This window comes from Parasteatoda tepidariorum, chromosome 1 (genome assembly GCF_043381705.1).
Source record: "Parasteatoda tepidariorum isolate YZ-2023 chromosome 1, CAS_Ptep_4.0, whole genome shotgun sequence".
In the NCBI taxonomy this organism is placed as follows: Eukaryota; Metazoa; Arthropoda; class Arachnida; order Araneae; family Theridiidae; genus Parasteatoda; species Parasteatoda tepidariorum.
Window position 1 is genome coordinate 20,717,023 of NC_092204.1, and position 22,628 is coordinate 20,739,650.

A 22,628-nucleotide genomic window follows, 5' to 3' on the forward strand; every position below is an offset into this window, starting at 1 on the left:
GGCTAGGGAGGCTCCCTGCATATATATGAAGTGACTAAGTAAAAATGCTATTTCAAAACCATAGGGCGCAGTTACAGTCCGAACAGCCAGTTACCGTCTCCTAGAAGAAAATGCTATCATGCTAAATTATGACATCAAAGCACTATATATCCCCCCCCCTCGAGAAAATGTTTCCGAAGTTTTCTTAACAAAAAAAATTTTTTTTTTAATTATTCGCTGAATTACTAAATTGCTAGTACCATTTTTAGAAATCCTTTCTGTGTAATATTGGTTGTTGCAGTTCGTTTACGTCCCACTAGAGCTGCACAATGGGCTATTGGTGACGATCTGAGATACATCCCTGAGGATGATCCGAAGACATGCCATCACAATTTTGATCCTCTGCAGAGGGGATGGCANATTGATCCGTGCTAAGGCCTTCATACTTCTAGGAGGTGTTGGCACTTTACGGTAGCACAGTTTAACGAGGACCAATACCACACACCCTCGGTTCCTACGCAGACCGATCCAAGTGGGTCACCCACCCGCACTCTGACTGTAGCCAGTGATGCTTGATTTCGGTGATCTGCTGGGAACCGTGTCTTAATGATCAGTCCACTGCGGGACATTTATTTATGAATTAAAAATTTCACAACGTGTATTTTGAAAGATGAAACTTAACGTTACGTAAACTACACTTAAATTAAGTAAATAAAGTTTAAAGTGAGAGTCCTTTTTTCACTTGGGTTGACCATTTACCTATTTATTCTTAAAGAGCTAAAAGCCAACCACATAATTTGAGTACGTACTCCACACAGTCCATTCATCTGAATCCTGCTGAATTAAACAATCAAATAAATAAACAAAAATTATTGCGGTGTTGGTTAGATTACACGAAAACAAAAATTTTATATTATAAATAAAATTGATTCTGTCATTTGTTTGATGTGAAGATAATATGATAAAAATCTATGATATTCTATCAGATTTTCATTAAACACTGATTATGAGTTCGCTTTTCTTACGTGATTTTAACGCTGTTACACTCAAAGGTAAACATATTACTGTGTTGTTTTATTGTAAGTTTGTCTAATGTTCAATACATTATGTACCAATTTTTGGTTGTTTTTGCAGTAACTCTGATTGTCTATTTTTTTTTTGATGATTTATTGTGCTTTATACTTCTGCATTTAATTGTTTGTGAAATAAAAGTAGATACAATACAAGCAGTTATTTTACATTTTATTTGCATTTTGACACAAGATAAGGAATTTTGAATTTGCAGTTTGCCTAACTTAAATGGAATGAAATTATGAAATTAAAAAAATTTAGCTCGTGAAGTATGACAATTTGAAAGATAAAAGTAAACGTAAACAAATTTCAAACGTGTTACAGGCGAGATTATTAAAAATATTTCAATAAATATTATGAGCAGAATTTATTTGTACGTTCTATGCAAAATAAATAAAAACTTTTTTCACTTGATTATATGTTAAAGAGCATAGTATTATGTAGTTATTATTTAGAGAAATCCTAGCTTAATACCAATAAATTTTTCTAAAAACAATTAGCTCCTTTTTAAACTTTAAAGTATGTCTCCTGCTTATTAAATTCACATCCATCCCAATGATATATAATTTTATAAAACGGCTAGTTTTAAAAATCATTAGATTTTCTATTAGATTTTTTTAAAAAATGTTTTAAAGTTAAATTTTTTTAATGTACCAGAAATAAAATTTTTCATATATATGTTTTTTTTAATTCTTTTAATTTACATTTAGCGTTTTGATAATTGTTCACAATAGAGTGCCTTTCTTATTTCTGCAATTTTTTATGCGTTTTGCAGAAAACAGGGAAAGAAATTACTTAAAAGGGAGATTTTCTAATAATCAGAAATCGTGATAAAAATAACAAGAAAATGGTAAATTTCATGTATACTAAACTAAAAGTTCCTAGTGACAATTTCTAAGGGGATATTTTCATATCGTGATCTGTCGCGCCAACTACAATCGCCAAGGTGCCAAATAGATAACTTGCAATTTTTTTTTTAAAAAAAAAAACATGTGGCTGTTTGCCCGGAGGTGTCTGCGAGTTATACCTTTCGAGTTGATTCCTTTCTGTGATGTTTTTTTTCCACTGCCCGGAAGTTTCCAAGACTTGGTGATTATTCTGCCACAGATCACGATACGGAAATCTCCCCATTTCTAATCTAAGTGTCACTTTATGCTACACACTTTTACTCTTTGCTTGTGTCTGGTGAATCTGATAGTCCAGAATAGCTAGTGCCATTAGGCGCCATTGGCAAAAGTTTAAACAATATTTTAATAGAGTGTGATCAAGGTGTTTTGGTAGTTAAATAATTAAAAAAAAAGTTAAGTATTGTCGTTGTTGTCATCCATTAAGGTAGAAGGGTTGGTATCGTTCTTTTTTCCAGTGGCGCCACCTATGGCCAAGAATTCGACTTCTGGCACACCCATTTATAGGACAGAGCCATTCATACATTAATTCATCCGCGGATCATAATTTTGAACTAGAGAGTGATCAATCTCCAATTCAGTACCCGTAGCGGTATTTATTTGTTATGGGAACATGGAGAACTATGTGACCTGACAGATTTAACTTGCACGATTGTCTTCGGTGATCTGGATTCAGACTCCTGTTTTCAAAAATGTGAGTCCAGCATCCAGCCAAGCAGGCTATCCTGGCCGTTTAAGTATTCTTGATTTTAAAGTATATTACTAGTACAAAACTATACTTAAAAGAAATAAAAACTAAGATGTAAATAATTATTCTTTTTTTTTTCAAAAGTTATTTGACAATAGAAAAATGTAATGTAACTCAAAATTTGGCATTGAATTACATTATGCATTTTTTTCCCTATCAGAACTTCTAAAATTTGTTACATTTTTTACCTGTTTTTTTTTTCCTTTTTTTTTCTTCTTTAAGTTTGAATTGTAACAATCTACCTAATTCTTAGAATTTTTATTTTATAGGTATTCTTGTTTAGTAAAAATGGAGCTAAAAGGCTGTAGCTTGTTACGTAAGTAATTTTGTATGTAAGAATAAATATTGAAAATTCTTTCTAATTTAAAAGATAATCAGATATCAATAAAATTATCCAGTTGGATGTAAATAAAATCAACTGATCAGATTTTCCTTGACAAAATCAAGCCTTTGTGGTATCTAGGAAAAGCTGAATTAGTGAAATCTGAAGATTAGTGGAAAAGTAAATGGAAAAACCAGTAAAAAACTCTTAATTCGTCACAATTGGTCAAAAGTGTACATATTAAACGTAGAAAAATCCAGTATACAGAAACTTTTGAAATTGTATAGCATTTCCTTCAAATATATCAACTGTGCAAATATTTAATAATTCATTTAATGGAAAAGGAACTTTATTTAACACATAAATTATTTCCACAAATATTTTTTTTTACAAACTAAATTTCAAAATAAAATTTTATGTTTTTTTGAAATATCAATTAGTTTTTAATGAAACTTGAATGTACTTTAGGCTATTTTAGGTTGTAGATTTAAGTTTGTCCTTGAATTCTTAAAACATGTTGACAATGATAGTATTTAAAATAAAAATTATTTGAAAATAAGAGTTTGTTGGTTTTCCTAATATTTCTGATTTTCATGGCTAGCTTTGTTTTTAAATAAAAATTTTTGAAATTTTCGTTTCTTGCAAGATATTTCGCATAAGAATGCGTACCCCTGCTAAACTGCTCCTGTACCCCTGGGGGTACACATACCACACTTTGGGAAACACTGCATTACAATATTATAAAAAGGATTTTTTTTTTTAAAAATTTTTCAGCTCATGCACAGTATAAAAGAACTACTTTAAATGCTCATATCTTGCACAGTTTTTAACAATTTTTTTTATTTAATTTTAAATAAATAATTTTGAATAATTTTAATTATTAATAATAAATAATGAATTTTAAGTTGCTCGAGAAATTATGTTTGATTCCATTGAATATTTATAAAGTTATAGCAAAATAACGTAATACAAAAATATTAGTTTTTAATAAAAATGTCTATTCATAAATATTCAAGCTAGATTTATGAAATTTAATGCAGTTATTGAAAATAACAGCCGAAGTAATCAACATAAACTACAAGCTTATTGCTTCATTTCCTGGCATTGGGTGTTCAAAAATACTTGTTTTGTTTCGTAATTTATTGTCATTCCCTAAAACCTCTGAGAGTTTTAAACCTTATTGCTGAGTATGAAAAATCGCATGAACTAATTACATCTATAGTAATGTAACAAAATAATCCTCTTAGAATATTTTGAGAAATTTGAAAAACTGAGTACCTCTTCCTTTTTTGTAGGCAATGTATAGGCTTACCTGTAGAGTTCTCTATTTTTAAAAATCTTTTATTTTGTAAAAAAGTAACTCAATCATTAATTATGTTATCCAGTTTTTATGATTAGTTTCGATTGATTATTGATTTGATTGGTTTACCTATGAGTGATAATTTTTATGATTTAATAAGGTATTCAGAGATATTATGCTTATTTATTATTTTCAACTAAAGCAATAGCATATCTTATGGGGTGTAGATTTGTTATTTTGCACAGATTTACTTTAAAAATAATCTATTCTGATCTGTAATACAATAATCATATCCATTGAATTATTAAATGGTGATTTTCTAGACTATTCAGTAAATTAACTTAGTAAATAATACTAATAAGCAGCTTATTCACTGTGTTTTCTTTTAGAGATTGTTGAAACATGAGTTTAAAATTATTTAATTAATTAGGTTTTGAAAAAGGTAACTGATATTGGATATTTTTTTAATGCAATCTTGCTTTGAAAATTTACCATGCATTGATCCAAGCTGTTAGGAGTTAAACATTATTACATTAATAAAAATTTACCAGAAACTGTAAACATTTTCAGTTCTAAACAAAGTAATTCTGAAATTAAAAAAATAGTGCATTCTTTTATAATTATGTGATAAAATTTACCTCTTAATAATACTTTAGAAAAGCAAATCATACTCTTTTTAGTGTGTCATTTGCCTTTTTAAAAAGTAATTTGGTGTATGCATGCTGTTCTAAAAATGTCCTTACTTTTTTTCTTTGGCCCACTACGAGGCTTGAAATAATTAATGTGAGAAAATTAATTTCGATAAAATTAGTTAAAATGCATGTATAGAACTAATGAGTTAAGTGGACTGAAGTGAAAAACGAGCTGAAACTATGCTTATGAAGTATTCAATGTTTCTAAATCTTTACATTTAATGTAACCATTTCATTTTATATTTTAGGCTTCTAATATGACAGAAAAAAAGCCCAAAAGTCTCTTTGAAAATTTGGGAAAGCCAACTCTGAGAGGTGTTAGAAAATGTCCTAAGTGTGGCACCTACAATGGCACAAGAGGGCTGGCATGCAAGAATAAAGATTGCTCTATGAAATTTAAGGTTTTAAAAACCAAACATTCGGATGCAGCTGAGGCTGTCAAAATAAATTCGTGCAATATATTTGGCTTGCAAATATTTTCTGTGAAAATACAGGAAGCTGAAGATGACAGTCGATGCTTTATCCGCCTTCCACTTATTGAAGGAATGGAAACATTGCAAGATGAACAGGAAGTCAGCATCATCACCAGAAGTGCTGCTGTATGTTTTGCTGCGAACTGTCGGAAACCGACCGAGGACACGAACACCATAACTCTTAATATGAATCCATGTAACCATACCTTGCCTGTTGTTAATTGTACGGTGGAAGCAAAGCCTTTGATTTTAAAAGAGGCAATTTTGAATGTTCTTCCAATTTCGGATGCTATGAAGCAGGAAATTTGTTCCTTAATAACTAAACCTGAAGAGGAGACACATTTGGTTCAGAGGATAAACAAACATACAATGGTTGTGAAGTGTGTACCTGATGAATCACATCCTCTGGGATTCCTACATTTCTTCCTTTACGAGCCAGTAAAAAATGCCAGGAAATATAAAATACTTTGTGAATGCAAAGCTGGGGTAATTGTTCTTCAAACCTTATATTATCACTTATTCAAGTTATGCTATAAATTTTCTTTTTAAAATGTTTCATTTAATCTAGGAATAGAGAATAAGAATTTGTCAAAGTGCCAAAATTAAAACAAATTTTGTTCCAAATTTTTTTTTTTTCAGTGTTAATACTTAATGCTTAAATCAATAGTAAAAATTTAGCATTTAAATGATTTACTAAAACGCTTAATCTTAATGTTTTCCCCCTCCCTTAAATTGTGAGCTTATTATTTTTTTAGAAAAGTTAATCACATTGATTTTTTTTAAATTTATTCTTTACAATATTTTTTAAATACTTCATGTTTAATTGAAGCTTTAAAATGTATTTTATCAAAGGTTAAGTTTTAAGTATTTGACTTACATTTAAAGTTATTTTTTCAAAACTCTTAAATGTATTTTTGTTTATATTAAAAGTAGTCACATAAAATTTACTTTCTGGTTTTGTGTCTTTTAATAAAAATTTAAATTAAGATTTAATGTTGATTAAAGTGAAAATTTATATACATTTGAAGTAATATTTTTCACTTTGGAAATTTTTTTAAATGAATTATCTCTTATAAAAATGTGTATTACAGTCCAAACTATTGTACACTACTGCAAACTATTGTATTGGACTGAATATAACATTATATACAGTTAGAATTATTAATGCCAAATGATTTGTGGGGAGAAAGTTTTATTTAAGTCTCTCTCTCTCTCTCTTTTTTTTTTTTTTTTTGTCTAAGCATGCATCATATTTTAGAACAAGTGTAAAGCTCATTTTTATTCTCGGGTTGTGTTAGTTTTAGTCTAAAATAATTTCCGCAGATTTGTGTAACATATTAATTAATTTTATTATTAAGTTACACACAACAATAGCATGAAAAGATTTAATATTAAAGGGGCACTAACAAACATGACCGCTCATGTCAGTCAAGGCCTTCCCTGAATCACTAAAAGTTAAGTAGAAACTGATCTTAAGTTAAAAAGGGAATTCCTATTATAAAAGTGAAATCCTCTGTTATCATGTTGGCTACTTATCTGTGTATTACACCATATAGGTTGATTGGTTAAATTTTCATAAATAAATAAAAGATCTTTGTCTCATAATCATATCACAAGCAAAATAATCAGATGTATGGTATTTTGTTTTACTGTTTAAGTTTTTCTAAACTATTTTTCACTCTTGATTTTTCCCAAATTATTTTTTACAATTGGTAAAAAGATATTTTAGTTACAGATGCATTTTAATAAAATGTGTTTTATTATAGAAAGATTATAAAATTTGCATCTGTTAACTGCAAGGCACCTATAGTTAACTTAATGTTAAAATAGCCCCAAGGCAGATAAAAAACATATCTTAAAAAATTTTTATAAAAATTTGAAAACTAGAAATTCATCAAGTGGTTAGTGTTTGTAGAAATCGCTACATAGTTTCTCAAAACAAAGTTTTTTCCCTTTATTAGGGAAATAATCTTAAAATATTTCCAAAAGTTATGATGTTAACTTTATGTTCACAATGTATCTCTCTTTATCGTTTTCTGGAAAATTTTGCATCTAGTTCATTTTTCAGATCAAGCAGAGCATCAATCAAATTTTCATGAATTCGAGAACTTTTAGAAATGATGTCATTTGTATTCATAAAATTATTTTAACTCATTTCAATGTACCTAAAAATTTTGGACCTTTCTTTATGAATGCAAACCACCACAGATTTTTTTAACGTGTAAGATCACTCTAAGAATTTGGAAAAAGATATCTTTTACTGAGAGGATCAAAAAGTTGACTTGTTCCTTTAAAATGATGTACCAAAGTTAAGAGCAGGAGAAATAGTTTTTTATTTTTTATTTTATCTAAGCTTGGTTCCAGTTATGGAATTGAAATAAGGTTTTGATGACCGAATTTTTTAATGTTACTTTTTTCTGGCACAATTTTTCTTTAATGTATAAGCAGTTTTACTCAATCACATCTTAAAGCTCACTTAATAGTTTTTATTCCAATTTTGAATAACCTGTATTTTTTGTCCTTTTCTGATTATTTATAATGTAACATATTATATTTGTAACTAATGTAACAGTGTTTCAGGTTACAAAGCCGTTTGTACCTCGAGAGAAACAATTATGTGTTCACTATTACATGTGTGTATGTGCCTTTGCAAGTGATGAAAAACTTTCTGATGAGTTCAAAAATTTGTTTAATATGGTGTTCAACTTAAAGACTCCAAGTGGTAATTTTTTATTATAATTTTTTTTTGTTATATTATATATTTTAATTATAAATTCTATTAATTATTATATTTTTCTATAAATTATACTACAATTAATATTGAGAAGATTTTTGATTTAAATGTGTTTTTGAAGATAATTTAGAGTTAGAGTTTTTAATGTAATCTTATATATTGTTCCTAAGAACATTCTAAAGAATAAAATGTCAAACTGTTGTATGTCATACATTATTGTTACTTAGGTAAAAGCTACACAGGGTGTTCTGTAACTACTACTTTTATATATTTTTTTAGAATCTTTGCTGAAAATAATTTGAGAACATATGCTTATTAGGAGCTGCAAAATAATGTTTATGTGATGGAAAAAGAATTTTACTAATCATTATTTAAAATGGTGGGCCATAAAAACCATTAGATAAAATCGGAAGGTGATTTTAATAATTCCATTTTATCAGACAATCAAATATGTTTTGATACTTTTTAATCTCTCCTTGTTCAATAGTAATTCAACAGATTTTGTTGTCGTTTTTCTTTTTTTCAAACTTAAATATTGATTTGTAACCTCAATTGTGCATACTTTTTTGCTTCATGTTTTACTAGGATTCTGAAAATATACATCAAAAGCAATGATTACTTAATGCTCTGTATTTCTGAAGACATGACTTACATGAATATATTTTACACAAACTTCCTTAATATTTTCTACGACTCTTTTGAATTAAAGAAACCATATGCTATACATGAGTTCAAGTCTTCTTTCTGATTAATCTAAATCATGTTTAATTGCTTTGATCCTTACAAGTTCTCTTTTTAACTTTTTCTTTGTGTGATATAAATATTTATTCAATCTAGTTAAATTTAAAAAAAGGCTGTATTTTATTTTAGTTTATATTTCTATACAATTTGATTTACTGTATTATTGGCTATTTGATTTGCTGTATTTGATTTCTTTTTGATTTTCTGTTTAATTGACTTATTGTCATGAGAAAATCTGTCAGAGAGCCATACCTGGAAATGAGGAAAAATTTATAATAAAATCATTTCTTTTCTAGCTTGTTTTCAGGAGGATTAAAATGTTTTTTCCAGACAAGAAACAGTGTATTGAATTTATACTAACTATTAATGATACTGATTTCATGGTAGTCATAAGTTTTTTACACATCTCCAAAACAAGTTAAGATTAAAATAATTTTATAACTAATTCTTTCTATTTCCTGGTGATGGTTAGTTAATGTTACTGTAAAAGCCCGAAGTCATAAATTCTTGGTTTTACCGCAAAGGCTTGGTGAAAGTCTAAAATGGAATCCTAAAAACGCTTACTGCTTACTTTTACCACGTCACTTTGGTAAATCCTTGGTTATACTGATTGAACTTAGAATTGACCAGACTTCAGGCTTTTACAGTAACATATACAAAAATGTTAGTTTTGTAATTTCTTCATATTAGTATTGTTTATTTATTATTTTTTTCAGATGTCACAGTTGAAGAAGTTTTAAAGTGTTCTTTATCTGAGGAATTTTCCGAGTTAAAAGACTTTTTTGTTGATGAAATTGCACCACCTTCCAAAAAGAAAAAACAATTAACACTAAGTATGTTTTCTTTTTTAATTTTCTTTGTGATTCATTATCTTATGTAAAATATGTGAGATACTGATTTATCTAGCTTTATTTATAGAATTATCATGGTTCCACTTAACAGTATTATTAATAAAAAAAATTTAGAAAAGATTAGGTAATTTTGCAGTGTTTCTATAAAAAAAGTACACGGTAAATTATTGAACATACTCTACATATCTATCTTGATATCTCCATCTCAAAAGTGTTATGGGTTTTTTTTTATCCTTTGTTTGAGTTATGTGCATGCATAATGAATCAAACATGCACAGTCAAGTGAAATGCTTGATTTTTGTTGTAACTCAACAAGTCTCAGCCCCTTAATGTTTTTTTTTTGCATTGTATAGTTTATTGTTGACCAATTTGTATTGCAACTGTTCTTGTAAAGTTGACTTGGAAACATTAAATTAATTTCTTTTTCTGAAAAATATAGTAATTTATATTTTNTTGAGTTATGTGCATGCATAATGAATCAAACATGCACAGTCAAGGGAAATGCTTGATTTTTGTTGTAACTCAACATGTCTCAGCCCCTTAATGTTTTTTTTTTTTTTTTTCATTGTTTTGATTTTTTTNTTTATTGTTGACCAATTTGTATTGCAACTGTTCTTGTAAAGTTGACTTGGAAACATTAAATTAATTTCTTTTTCTGAAAAATATAGTAATTTATATTTTTTAATTAATTAACAAAACTAATTGGACATAAAACTTTTGCACTATAATAGGTTTATTACAATGATAATCAGCTATTAGGTATTTCAGTACATTAACATTTCTTATGAGAAAAGTAATTTTTATCCTCTAAGTGCTTCTAGGCTAATTTGAACCCATATTTCTCAGCTATGCACTACTTTCATATTAGATTCTATAGAGAAAACTATACTAGAAAATTCTACTAGTTCAAAAAGTTTCGGGACTAAGGCTCAGAGAGTTGAACATAAATTTCTTTTATTTTGTATCAACCAAACAATTAAAATCAAGAGTTCACTTAAAAAATTTTGTTTTTTGTTCCTAAAGGTTTAGAATATCCAGTTTAAATTCGTACTATATTATAATTTTTTTTTTTAAAGGAACATTGTCTTTTTGTATATATATTAATTGACTACAAAACTAATAGTTCAAGTGTTACTGAAAAATTTATGTTGTATAAATTGCTATAAAACCTATCTTTTTATTAAATTATCAATTTTTTTTTCAGGGTATGAATGCTTTATTTGTTGAATAAATTAAGTCCATAAAGGAATTATAAATAATTAACTTGAAAAGAAATTTAAATTATTTCTAAAATAAATTATTTGCTATTTAAAGGCTGAACAACTATGACATTTAGTGGTGTTATTATTTAGAATTTTGCATTTAAAATTTTAAAAAATTCAGTATGTCAATCATTCATTTGTTATTTGCTTGTGCATTAAATTTGTATTCGATTCATATTTTAGATTCAGATATATATTTGTTGCAAGAAAACGGGACTGAAAAGGAACAGAAAAGAGTGTATGTATCTACAAAAAACAGTAAGTATAAATTTATGACTTATTTTATAATATTTCTGCATATTCAAATATATATTTTTAACAATTCATTTCATAAAGAGGAAAAATACAATAGCCAGGCTACGTACTAGACATTTCAAAGGCATCTCACACATCATCAACATAAAATCCTATCACATCTGCAAGTACTGTCCTCATTTGCAACTAACTCCAAACCATGTTTTTGACTGCCGGGCCATTATCGGCTCCTTCTCGAACCCCCCATCGAAATTCTCCGCAGCCATCGGGCTCCAGAACTTTTGCAAATCTTGTTATCAAGACTTTTGGAGGACTCTAATCTTTGCACTAGCACTGTATGCATAGACACGGCAACAACAACAGGAAAAATATTAGATATTTATCATAAAATTTTAATATTTTTCTTGGTTTTTTTTTTTTGATAAAATAAATAAATTAACAGATGAATTAGGGTAGGGGGAAACTTAGAAATAAAATTTGGTTTTGGTGGCAACAATGAAATTTTAAATTTTTTTTTTATCTTGCATTAAATTACTTTAATTTTAAAATAAATCCGCAAATTAATTTTGTTTTTAACCTGTTTTGGATTTTTTAAAAATTCTCCGAGCAAAAGATTTATACTTTTTGACATCTTTTTTGATAANCTCATTTGCAACTAACTCCAGACCATGTTTTTGAATGCCAGGCCATTATCGGCTCCTTCTCGAACCCCCCATCGAAATTCTCTACGGCCATCGGGCTCCAGAACTTTTGCAAATCTTGTTATCAAGACTTTTGGAGGACTCTAATCTTTGCACTAGCACTGTATGCATAGACACGGCAACAACAACAGGAAAAATATTAAATATTTATCATAAAATTTTAATATTTTTCTTGGTTTTTTTTGTTTTGATAAAATAAATAAATTAACAGATGAATTAGGGTAAGGGTACACAATCTTTTTCCAAAGGGGAAACTTAGAAAAAAAATTTGGTTTTCGTGGCAACAATGAAATTTTAAAATTTTTTTTTTATCTTGCATTAAATTACTTTAATTTTAAAATAAATCCACAAATTAATTTTGTTTTTAACCTGTTTTGGATTTTTTAAAAATTCTCCAAGCAAAAGATTTATACTTTTTGACATCTTTTTTGATAATGCTTCTGCACTTTGGAATCTTCTAATTTTGATATATTTTCAAAGCTTATTAAAAATCATTCTAACGATATTTATAATATTTCTTGTATTAGGTTTTTTTTATTAGGTTGGAATATATATAGCTATATATTGAACTAACAGGATTTGTAGGCACCTAGAAAAAACTAAAACTGCTATCATTTTCGATGTAAAGAAGTCGTAATTTCCCTAGTATACAGATTCCACTTCAAAATCAAAGAATCTAGATATATTTATCCTGAGTTGTTAAAATATCCTGATAGTTACAAAAATAAGAAGAAAAAAAATTTTCATCATGTTATTATTACCAATTATTATTACCTTATGTAATGTAGTAATATGTTTATACTTTTAATTAAGTTTATTAGTGCTTCATGTGTTAAATCAAATTTTTAAAAATCTCATGTTTAGTTTATTTTACTTCTTTATCTACTTTAATTAACTTCAGCTTTCTGTGCCATATCTTTTTAGTTTTGAATTCAATTGAAGATAAACCTGTACTTAGCTTTGACTCATGGCTAAACAGTGTTGTTGAACGAATTAACCAAACTATGCATTATCAGTTTAATGGTTAGTATGTACTCAATTTTATATATTATTGCCTTGAAATTGTTTCAAAGTGATTTATTATCTGTGTTGTGTACAGTCGAATCTTGATATCAAAGGCTGGAAGGAAGATACGAAAAATTTCTTGATATAAAAACAACAACAATATCTTTATTATTTTAGTCAAAATAATACCTGTCTTGGTATTTCAAAAGTTGTTTACCTAGTATCTACCTTAATGAACAGAAACTTCAAATGATTTCACTATCTTTGCTATTTCATTAGAATTTATATTTTGCTGAAATTCTTTTGTCATCTTCCATTTCTGATCTATCTCTTTTATGGTTGCCACGCCACAGGGAAGGCCCTGAAAACACAGGGAATTGAAAAATTGGCTTTTAATTCATGTCTTTTCAAGATTTCAGTATATTTCGGTATCCGTAAAAAATTGAAAGAATTATAATTTATGATGTATACACTAATAGAAACCTATGCCAGGAATGGAAACAATTTATTCAAAATTGAGAAATAATTCATTTTCACAAAATGAGCTAAATATACAACCAATGTTATAAGTTGCTGATAAATATTGGATTTGTGATGTTTTTTGATAAAACATATCTCTTAGAACTGCACAAACTTTACTGCAATTCATGCAATGATGTAATTTAATTTGCTGTGTATTTTATGCAAGTAATAAACTATTTAATAAAAAAATACTATCAAACTTTCATCAATTCCCATTGTAATTGAACTAATCTAGTACATGATACAAAAATTAAATGAAATAAATTGTACTTGTGCAGTTTGAAAGCTCAAAATTACAAAATGTATATTTGCTTGTTTATTGATTTTGCCATTTAATTAACGACATCAGTCCTACAACAGCATAATTTATTTCGTGCTTTAAGTTTTAACATCTTTTTTCCTCCAAAATTTCACTTGTTGGTTTCTTTTTAACTTTTTTTTAAAAAAAATTTTAGGTCAGCCAGAACCTTTAGTCTTCCAAGTTCCACAGTCTTTCTTCAACATCATCCAACAGCGTTTATCTGAAGGCTCCAAAAAGAAACGGCTTCCTAATTCAGTTGTTGGATACAATAGAAAAGATGCCTTACCAATTGGGATATTTTCCAAGTATATCTGGAAAATTACAAATATTATCCAGTTGAAACGTGTTTTTTATACTCCAGATGTAAGTATTGACTTTTAAGTTATAGTATACTACATGACCTACCATTTTGTTAAATTTGTGAAGCTTTCTAGTTTAAATAGGGAATAAATGTTTATTCATTTATTTTTTGAAATAGTAAATGAGCAAGGTCAGGGGGTTCTCCAGAAATTCAAAATTTTTAGGAGTCAGGATATTATTAAATCAAACTGCAAAGTCTCCTGTTTTTTAAGGACGACTCTTGTATTTTACGACCTCTTCTGTTCACCTGTATATTCTCAAATTTCTCCGTATTTCTCGAAGAAATTTTTTTAAAAAAGCTTCTTTTTTGCCGATAAAATAATTGCTGATGTCAAAAATACTTCTCTTATTCCTCAACAGATGGTGCTATTGCCAGTACTGCAGTATGTTGAGTGTTTATATTTTAAGTAATTATAAAGAAGGGCTTAAAAATATCTTATTTAGAGATTAAAATTTATATACATATTTTTTACTTTGCTAACTGTAAATGCTTATATTTTTTCCAATTTTGAACTTCTCTTTTTGACTTACATGACTAGCATGATGTTTCAAAACTTTACGTATAGCCTAAAAAATGTTGCTAGTAAAATCTCTGTTATTTTACTTCTTCAATGTTGGCAGGTATGTTAAATAGAAAAGGCATAACTGTTATTTGCATTACAAAATTGCACAGTGACATTAGTGAATTAATGTTTCTAATTTGATGCTAGCTAAATGAATAAATAAATAAAGCAGTTAGAAGTATAGTATTTTGCTAAGAACTCCACCAGATCTTTAACCTTTTGCTTAAGACTGGCCAGAACAAGTGGACTAGAATAATTGAGTTAAGTACGCGAAGCAATCTATGAAAAATATTAAGTCAGTAAATGGTTTGTTATTTTTAGTTATGTAAAATGATGTGTTGAACAGTACTTTCAAATATTGTAATGCATGTAATGTTTCATCCATCAAGGACGCCAATCTTATTTTATTTTTTAACCATCCCTGAACAGCTGACCCAATTTTTAGGTTTACGATTACTAATGTTCAACTCCGTAGCCTTGTAATTTTGAAACCAATCCAGAAAAATTTTGCTTTTGTGGGTTTTTTTTTATGGAACTAGCCCGCATTTGCGTTACATAGAGAGGGAAACCCCGGAAATCTCCCTTGGTTCGCCTAACGGCAAGGGGACTCTAACCCATGATTTGTCTACCACAGAGAATATTTTACGTCAGCACTACGGTCGGTGCTAACCGGATGCAGAATTCATATCGATCAGCCATCTTTGAGATTCGACCCCGTTTACATCGTTCGAAGTGAATGCTATATCCCCTGAGCCATCATGGCTTAATGACGCTAATTGTGCATATCCATAGACATTACTAATCAAAATCCCTACATTTTGTTTACTTTTGGGGTTTTCATTTACACTTATTTGTGATGAACGTATGGTCTGCCATTAGGGACCAGGGTTATCAAATGTTGTTTCATGCCAGTTTACATTGTGGTTTAAAATTTGCATATATTTTTTATACAAATGAAATTCTAATAGTCTACATTTGTTACGGCATGTTGGCATTAGCGTTATTTAAATTATGTGAGGCTTTAAATAGATCTGTCACTTGTACTTTAGTGCTATTGCTTGTTATAAAATGTTTTCTAACGGCTGATTTTTTTTATCATCTTCATATTATCATGTTTCATTTATGTGTTAACCTTTTGATGTTTGTCATATTACATTTTCCCTGTGTGGCATTTATCATTAAAGTAATGGTTGCATCATTATGAGTGTCTGAGTTTTGGGTTGCATGCAAATATGCCAGCCTCCAATTTGAACCTTGTACTGTCCTTGCAATTAGTGCTGTCGTTCCAGTCGTACTCTATCTTCATGCTTTTGGATAAAGACGTGAGCCAAAATCATCATACTTAATATGTGAAATATGTGCATCATACTTAAAATCATTAATTTTTAACACACATTTTACTAATTATTTTGTACGTCATTGGTGTTTTGTGTGTGCAATGTTGGCACTTACACATTTTGTGTCTACGATTGCATGATTATTTTTCCATGTTTTTTTAAAAAATTTTAACTTGAACAGAATGAAAAAAAGCACTGTATAACTTTTACTGAGGTATCAGCTACAATTGGTAAAATATGGTACACTTTACAATTTGCTATTCCTTCTTTGTAGTTTAACCATGGCATAAGATAAAGAACTTAAGTTTGAGGCTTTAGCTAGTTGTATATGCGACTTTATTTTTCTGAATTAAAGCGTTTTTGGTGGCTGCTGTGAAAGAAAACTAACAGATCAAAAAGCAAGATTCAGTGCAAATGTCTCCAAGTTTCCATCATCCAAATTAATAAGTTTTTGCAAGACTTGGAGTTTTCAACCAATGTTTCTGATTTTTTTTCTATTATCTTCAAACTATTGATCCAGTTATAATATTAAAGTGTTCTTTGATTTAGCTTAGAACTTAGAATTGGTTTTGATTTAATTGCAAAAATACCAATTTGCTCCGCTTCTAATGGTAGAAAATGTTAGGTTTTCACATTTGATTCCTGATTTAGTAAATTTGATTTAAATTGTTTTGTATTACCATGACACATATAAATAATTTAAACATGCTTATGGAATGCCACTTTATTCCAGTTGCACCATCATGAAACTTTTAAAATATTTTGCTGAAAACAGAACAGTTGTAATCCATGTAATTGAGGGTTAATTCAAATAGTTTGTGATATAAATGTAATTACTAATTATATTTGAGTTCCTGCAGTTACTGTTGTACAGTGTATAGTTACAGTTATTAACTATCATATTTAAGTTCCTTTCTATCTGTCGTTGTATTATTCCCAGTTTGATTCTATAATAAAATTATCCATAGAAAACATTAACTGTTTAATGTGTCACATTGAAACTTCTTTAAGTACCAGTAGTATAATACAGTAGAGAACCATTTATCCGGTATCCAGATAACCGGGAAACCAGAAAACCGGGAAAAATTTTGCTCGATTTTTTCCGCCATTTTAAACTAGAACGAAAAAAGCGGAAATCGGACTCATCCTTGAAGTTGAGTAGAGGAAAATGTAAGGAAGGGGAAAAAAAATTTCCCCGTTTATCCAGAGAAACGTCATTTCCTCCATGACCTTGAAGGCAGGGAAGGGAGGAATGTTTTATTTTTTCCTTTAGGCCGTCAATCAAACTCAAGGGTGTGGCATGCTGATTTCGTTTTCTGCTTGATTTACGAGGGGGTGGGATGGGGAAAATGCATTGCATGCATATCGTGAACAGAAAAATATATTTATTTGACATCGACTAATAAAAATAAAATCTCTTTCTTTTGAATAAATTCTCATTCTTTGGCAGTGCGGTATCAATTGCAAGTTTTTCTTGGTGTGGAATCATATCTGCTGTAATTAAAAATCTTGTTTTTATCAACAACAAAAATAAAATAAAAGGAGAATTGTTTATTAATTTAAATATAGGATTATTTTATGAAGCAGATTGCAGTTTTGTTTTTCTGATTCCACTACGTTTGATTTTTTTTCTTTTCGCGATAAATTTCGCACTCAATAAATTAATTCTTTTTATTCATAAATTTTATCATTAGGTTTTTTTTTTTTTTTTTTATTTATAAATTCCATTGATCTTGCCTTGTTTCAGGTTTTAATATTTATGCTAGTGCCGTTTTTTAACTATCGTTTCGGTTCGATAATTTTCAAGTGTTTTTATTTAGATTAATAAGTTTTCCTTTTATTTTATCGTTTCCCCCCGTATAATTAGGTATGAAATATATTGCGTTATTTAATCATTGGTTTTGTTTATTAGTTGATTTAGGAATCGTAATTATTTTTTAAACTTGTTTTTCTTGTCTAAACTTGCAAATTTTTTTATTCTTTTAAATGTTATATTTCTACCATTTTTTTTTCTTTTTTAAAGTTAGGAGTACCTTTCTTTTTTCTCTTACTTTATGCATTACACTTTTTCCTTGTACTTCGGGTTCGATAAAACATTGATTAACGATACTTTTTGGTCGATCCAGAAAACCGGGAAATTCAGATATCCGGGATAGCGATGGTCCCGAGCATCCCGGATAATTGGTTCTCTACTGTAATTGATTCATAAGAGAATATGTCTTCCCTTTTTGTTTTTATATTTTAGTCTAATTAAATTTTTTTATTTTTTTGAATAATGTTTAAAAATACCTGTTGCAAAGATGTTTCAATAAGGTAAAACATGTGAAGAAATTTATTTCTACCTCTTACCTATAGGTTTTGCTGTTTTCTGGTTATGATGCCAAGCAATTACATTAATAATCATAAATTTACTGTGGGAAGAAATATTCTCTAATCATCATAACAAAAATAATATCATTACAAAAATTCTGACTTGTAATTAGTAAGTTACATTTACTATACTTAAATCATGTCATTAATTTTAATATTCTAAGGCAGGACAACTGGAATTTTCAATTTATTTTGATTATACAGTAGGGAACCGATTATCCGGAACGATCGGGACCATCGCTATTCCGGATAACTGATTTTTCCGGTTTTCTGAATTGCTACAAAAAGCCGTTTTTTTTATTGTTAAACCCAACTGGAAAAAAAAAAATGTTTGNTAATCTTAAAAAGAAGAAAAAACAATGAAGTAATACACTAATGATTATTTCCAAAATGATGGTAAGGTAAACACCTTTCTAAAAATAAAGAAAAATCCTAAAATCTTATGAGGAAAAAAATTTTTTTTTTTTTTTTTAAATGGTGGGAAAATTTATCGAATTTCGTTCCGGTTTTTTGGTTTTCTGATTTCCAGGTAACGGGTTCTTTACTGTATTTTAAAATTTACAGTATAAGTATATAAAGAACAACTCAGTTAGTAATAAATTGAACATTTTAATTGCTATTAATCATATGAAATTCTTTAAAAAAAATTACAATAATTAAAAGTGAAATTATTGTTCCATGAATATTTTATTCAATGCTTGGTTTTGAAATTAAAATTTCTATATGTTTTAAAATTACATTATGATGAGAATGTTAGTGAGAAAATGACGACCCTCTTATGAAGGGGGCAAAAGGATTAAAATATCCCAAACAAGGCTTCAGATAGTCCTTAAACCTTTTAAAATGAGCAGTTTTTCTCAAATTTTTAAAGTAATGCCTTTGCTGACTAAGTCGTTGAACTTATTGTAGTCCATACGAGTTATAGGTTTTGGAACCCTTTGGCCTTAAGCTCCTAACTGTTTATTAATGAAGTAAGTTGTTTAATTTGATTAAAACTTTCAGTGATGAAATATGTGGTGATTAAATTTAAATAATTTCTTTTATTTTGCGTCAATATTTGGACCTGTAATTATGTATATTTTCAATAGTACATTAGTTGGATTTCAGTTTGTTTTTATTTTAGATTCTTAACTGTATTATTTATTAAAATAAAATACTGATATAATGATAATTGATGATTTGTAGGTTACATTAGAAGTACAAAGAAGTTTCACAGAAGTTCGAGATGGTGTTTTTGTACCTTTGCAAGAAGATAAATTGGATCCAGAAGCAGCATATTTGAGAAAGCTCTTAGAATCCAAACCAAAACATATAAATCCAGTAGAACTGAAAACTTTTCTCAAAGTTGGTAAGTTATAGCTCTCCTTTGTTCTGAACTAAGTTATAACTCACTTTTATTTTAAAGTAAGTTATAACTCTCCTTTGTTCTTCTCTTTTGTATCTGAACTTTGATTTTTGATCTAAGCCTAATTTCTTTTATTGCAAATCATTAGTTTTTTAATATTTTCTAAATTTTAGAAAGTATAAAATTTGTAAATTTTTTTTTATTTGAATAGTGAATGTTGTTGAATTCTGTTTGCATAAGAATACAATGTTTTACTGGATATTTCTATTTTGTGAAACTTTTTTTTTAATCCCTTAAGATGGAAATTTTTATAGCAAACTGACTTTATTAAAGTTTTCTTTTGAATTATTATTACTCTATGGTGGGCAAAATAACTTTAAATCAAATTTACTAAACCAACAGTCCTCCGTTACAACATGCATTTTGTTACCTAGGAAATAATTTACCCTCAAACTTTGTAGGGCAGATTTGCTAATTTTTCTGTGTAAAATTTTTATTTAATTTGGGTTCTCTCTTTTTGCCTCAACTCACTACATAACTTTGTCAATGGAGTATATTTAATAGTTATCAGTATTCTTACTAATTGTTTCAGTTACTGTTGTGTTACTTTAAAACAAATTTATAAAAACTCTATCCTTTAATCTTAGAAAAGAGGCCATTCTGCCCGCATGTTGTAGTAACATAAAATAAATGACATGTAGGCTTATTATCTATTGTATCTCATTCTTTTTGAAGTATATCATGGTTTGCCAAGATTTATCCCATATATCTTTGTTATAGTAAGTATATTTTGCTTTTATGATGGATCATTTCATTGAGTGTACATAACAGTTATATTTTCTGTGTTTTTATTGCAGTGTTTAACTTTTCTTTTCTTGCACTTACAATTTCTCTACTAAAATATTATGTACTCTTAATAAAATCGAAATAATTTTTAACTGATACTAATGAATTTCTCACCAGAAGAAAAGTTATTTCTTGCCATCTTTAATTTTTATAATCACTTGAACAACACTATGAAATGGAATTTTTTTTTAAAAATTGTTCAAATGTTCATAATAAAACAATGAAATTCTCTATGGGATGTAATACTTGATGCTAAAGTGTATCATTAATATTTTTTTTTCTAGGCCATACTGCATTGAGCCAAACAGAGCCTACTCCTTTCACTATTGAATGGATTCCAGACATTTTGCCTGTCTCTAAAGTTGGGGAAATGAAACTTATATTTGAATATGGACACCAGCGTAATGGAATAGTGGAACATCGATTTCCGACGACTTCTGAGAGCAGTAGTAAATGAATGCCTTAAATCTGTTAATATTTTCTGTACATATATTTATAAAATCAATTACCTATGCAATATTATGTAAACAAATATATATCTTTAGATTAAAGACTTATTTAGTATAAATATGCATTTGGTCAGATTAATTCAATGATTTATTTATGTATACGAGTTCATAACGTCAAAGTTTAAGGTTCTATAAAAGTACCGGTTTGAGATTTAAAGTAGTATAGAGTTTATTTATGATTTTGACTTTTAATTTTTTCAAACAAAATTTAGGTGTTACATCAAAGGTTCAAAACGGCATCTTATTTTGTTAATTTCAATATGTGATTGTTTTAACAAAATTTAGGTGTACAAAAAATATACTTATGGTTAAAAATGTTAATAGTTTTTATTGTGCTTTTGATAGACAAACACAGAAACTTTGTTTAAACTCCTAAGTTTTTTCATTGTCTAAAATAAAAGACCTGTCTGCTCTTACCTGATAACTAATAGTGCCATCATTTATTTTGCATTGAGTACTTCTGCATCATTTAAAGTGAAACTTTTGAATGACTTGAGAATAACATTGGCAAGATAACAGACATTTCTTAAATGAAATTTTTAAGTTATTTATCACAGAGAGCTAATTAAGCTTTAAACAATCACTTTAAATTACAAAAATCACTTTAAACAATTTCATTATCTACTATGCATACTTTTCATTAAATTACAAACTATTGAAGCTTGATGTGTGTTATTTTAAACTCACCATGTATATATAACAATTTTAGAGTAAGGAGTGTACCATGAAAAAATTATTAATGTGCCCACACGTTTGCCAACAAATGGTGTTAAATTGAAAAATATTTAAATCACCCAAATTAATTTTTTTCTTTTTTGAGAGAAAAGCGTGGTGCAGCATTGAAATTGTACATTTTAATTTTAAAAAGAAGAAATTATAAAATGAGTTTCTGTTTTCAAATTGAAATGTATGAAGTTATGAGTCTAACAGAAAGGGCTAAAAATTGAAAATATGTGCATCTGTTTATAAAAGTTAAAGGTTTTCTTGTACATTTCAAAAGATTTAATTTGACGTTTCGCCGATAATTTTTTTACTGTTATTTTAGATTTTTAAAACTTAAATTGGTTTATATATATGCTTTTCTTTCTTACTTTTTTTAAAAAAGTATAATATAAGTTTTTTAACCTGAAAAAAGGAATCTTTCAACCCATTTCGGATTACCATTTTTCATTTTGATGTAACCATTGTGATTCTTTTTTTTTTTTTTATTGACATAAAATTTTTATTTTCGGAAAAAATGTCTTCATGATGCACTCCCTGTTATAGAAATCTCTGGCCATCTGCCCTTTATCATTTACTAATCCCCAAGAATAATGAGTTTGTGGATAATAACTCACCATTGAAAAACAATTTCTATATTGACATTCCATGGACCGTTGATCTATTTTTCTTATTTTAGCATTTCATCTTTATTTCCTTTTTTTAAAACAATTTTT

General features: G+C 28.2%; 1 protein-coding gene across 2 annotated transcripts; it reads left to right on the plus strand.

The window, feature by feature from the left end:
* The first annotated feature begins 766 nt into the window (after positions 1–766).
* Positions 767–21,251, plus strand: LOC107448669 (uncharacterized protein C2orf42 homolog). Of its 2 annotated transcripts, XM_043039236.2 has the most exons (10): positions 767–1,031; positions 2,973–3,019; positions 5,266–5,976; positions 8,071–8,212; positions 9,682–9,798; positions 11,262–11,336; positions 12,959–13,057; positions 14,017–14,225; positions 19,678–19,840; positions 20,968–21,251. In XM_043039236.2, exons 3-10 carry the CDS (start codon positions 5,275–5,277, stop codon positions 21,138–21,140), a joined length of 1,680 nt encoding a protein of 559 aa, XP_042895170.1. In that variant the 5' UTR covers positions 767–1,031; positions 2,973–3,019; positions 5,266–5,274; the 3' UTR covers positions 21,141–21,251. The 2 variants fall into 2 exon arrangements, with proteins under 2 accessions (XP_042895170.1, XP_042895171.1); XM_043039237.2 differs by lacking the exon at positions 12,959–13,057 and having other exon boundaries at positions 772–1,031.
* The last annotated feature ends 1,377 nt before the right edge of the window (positions 21,252–22,628 follow it).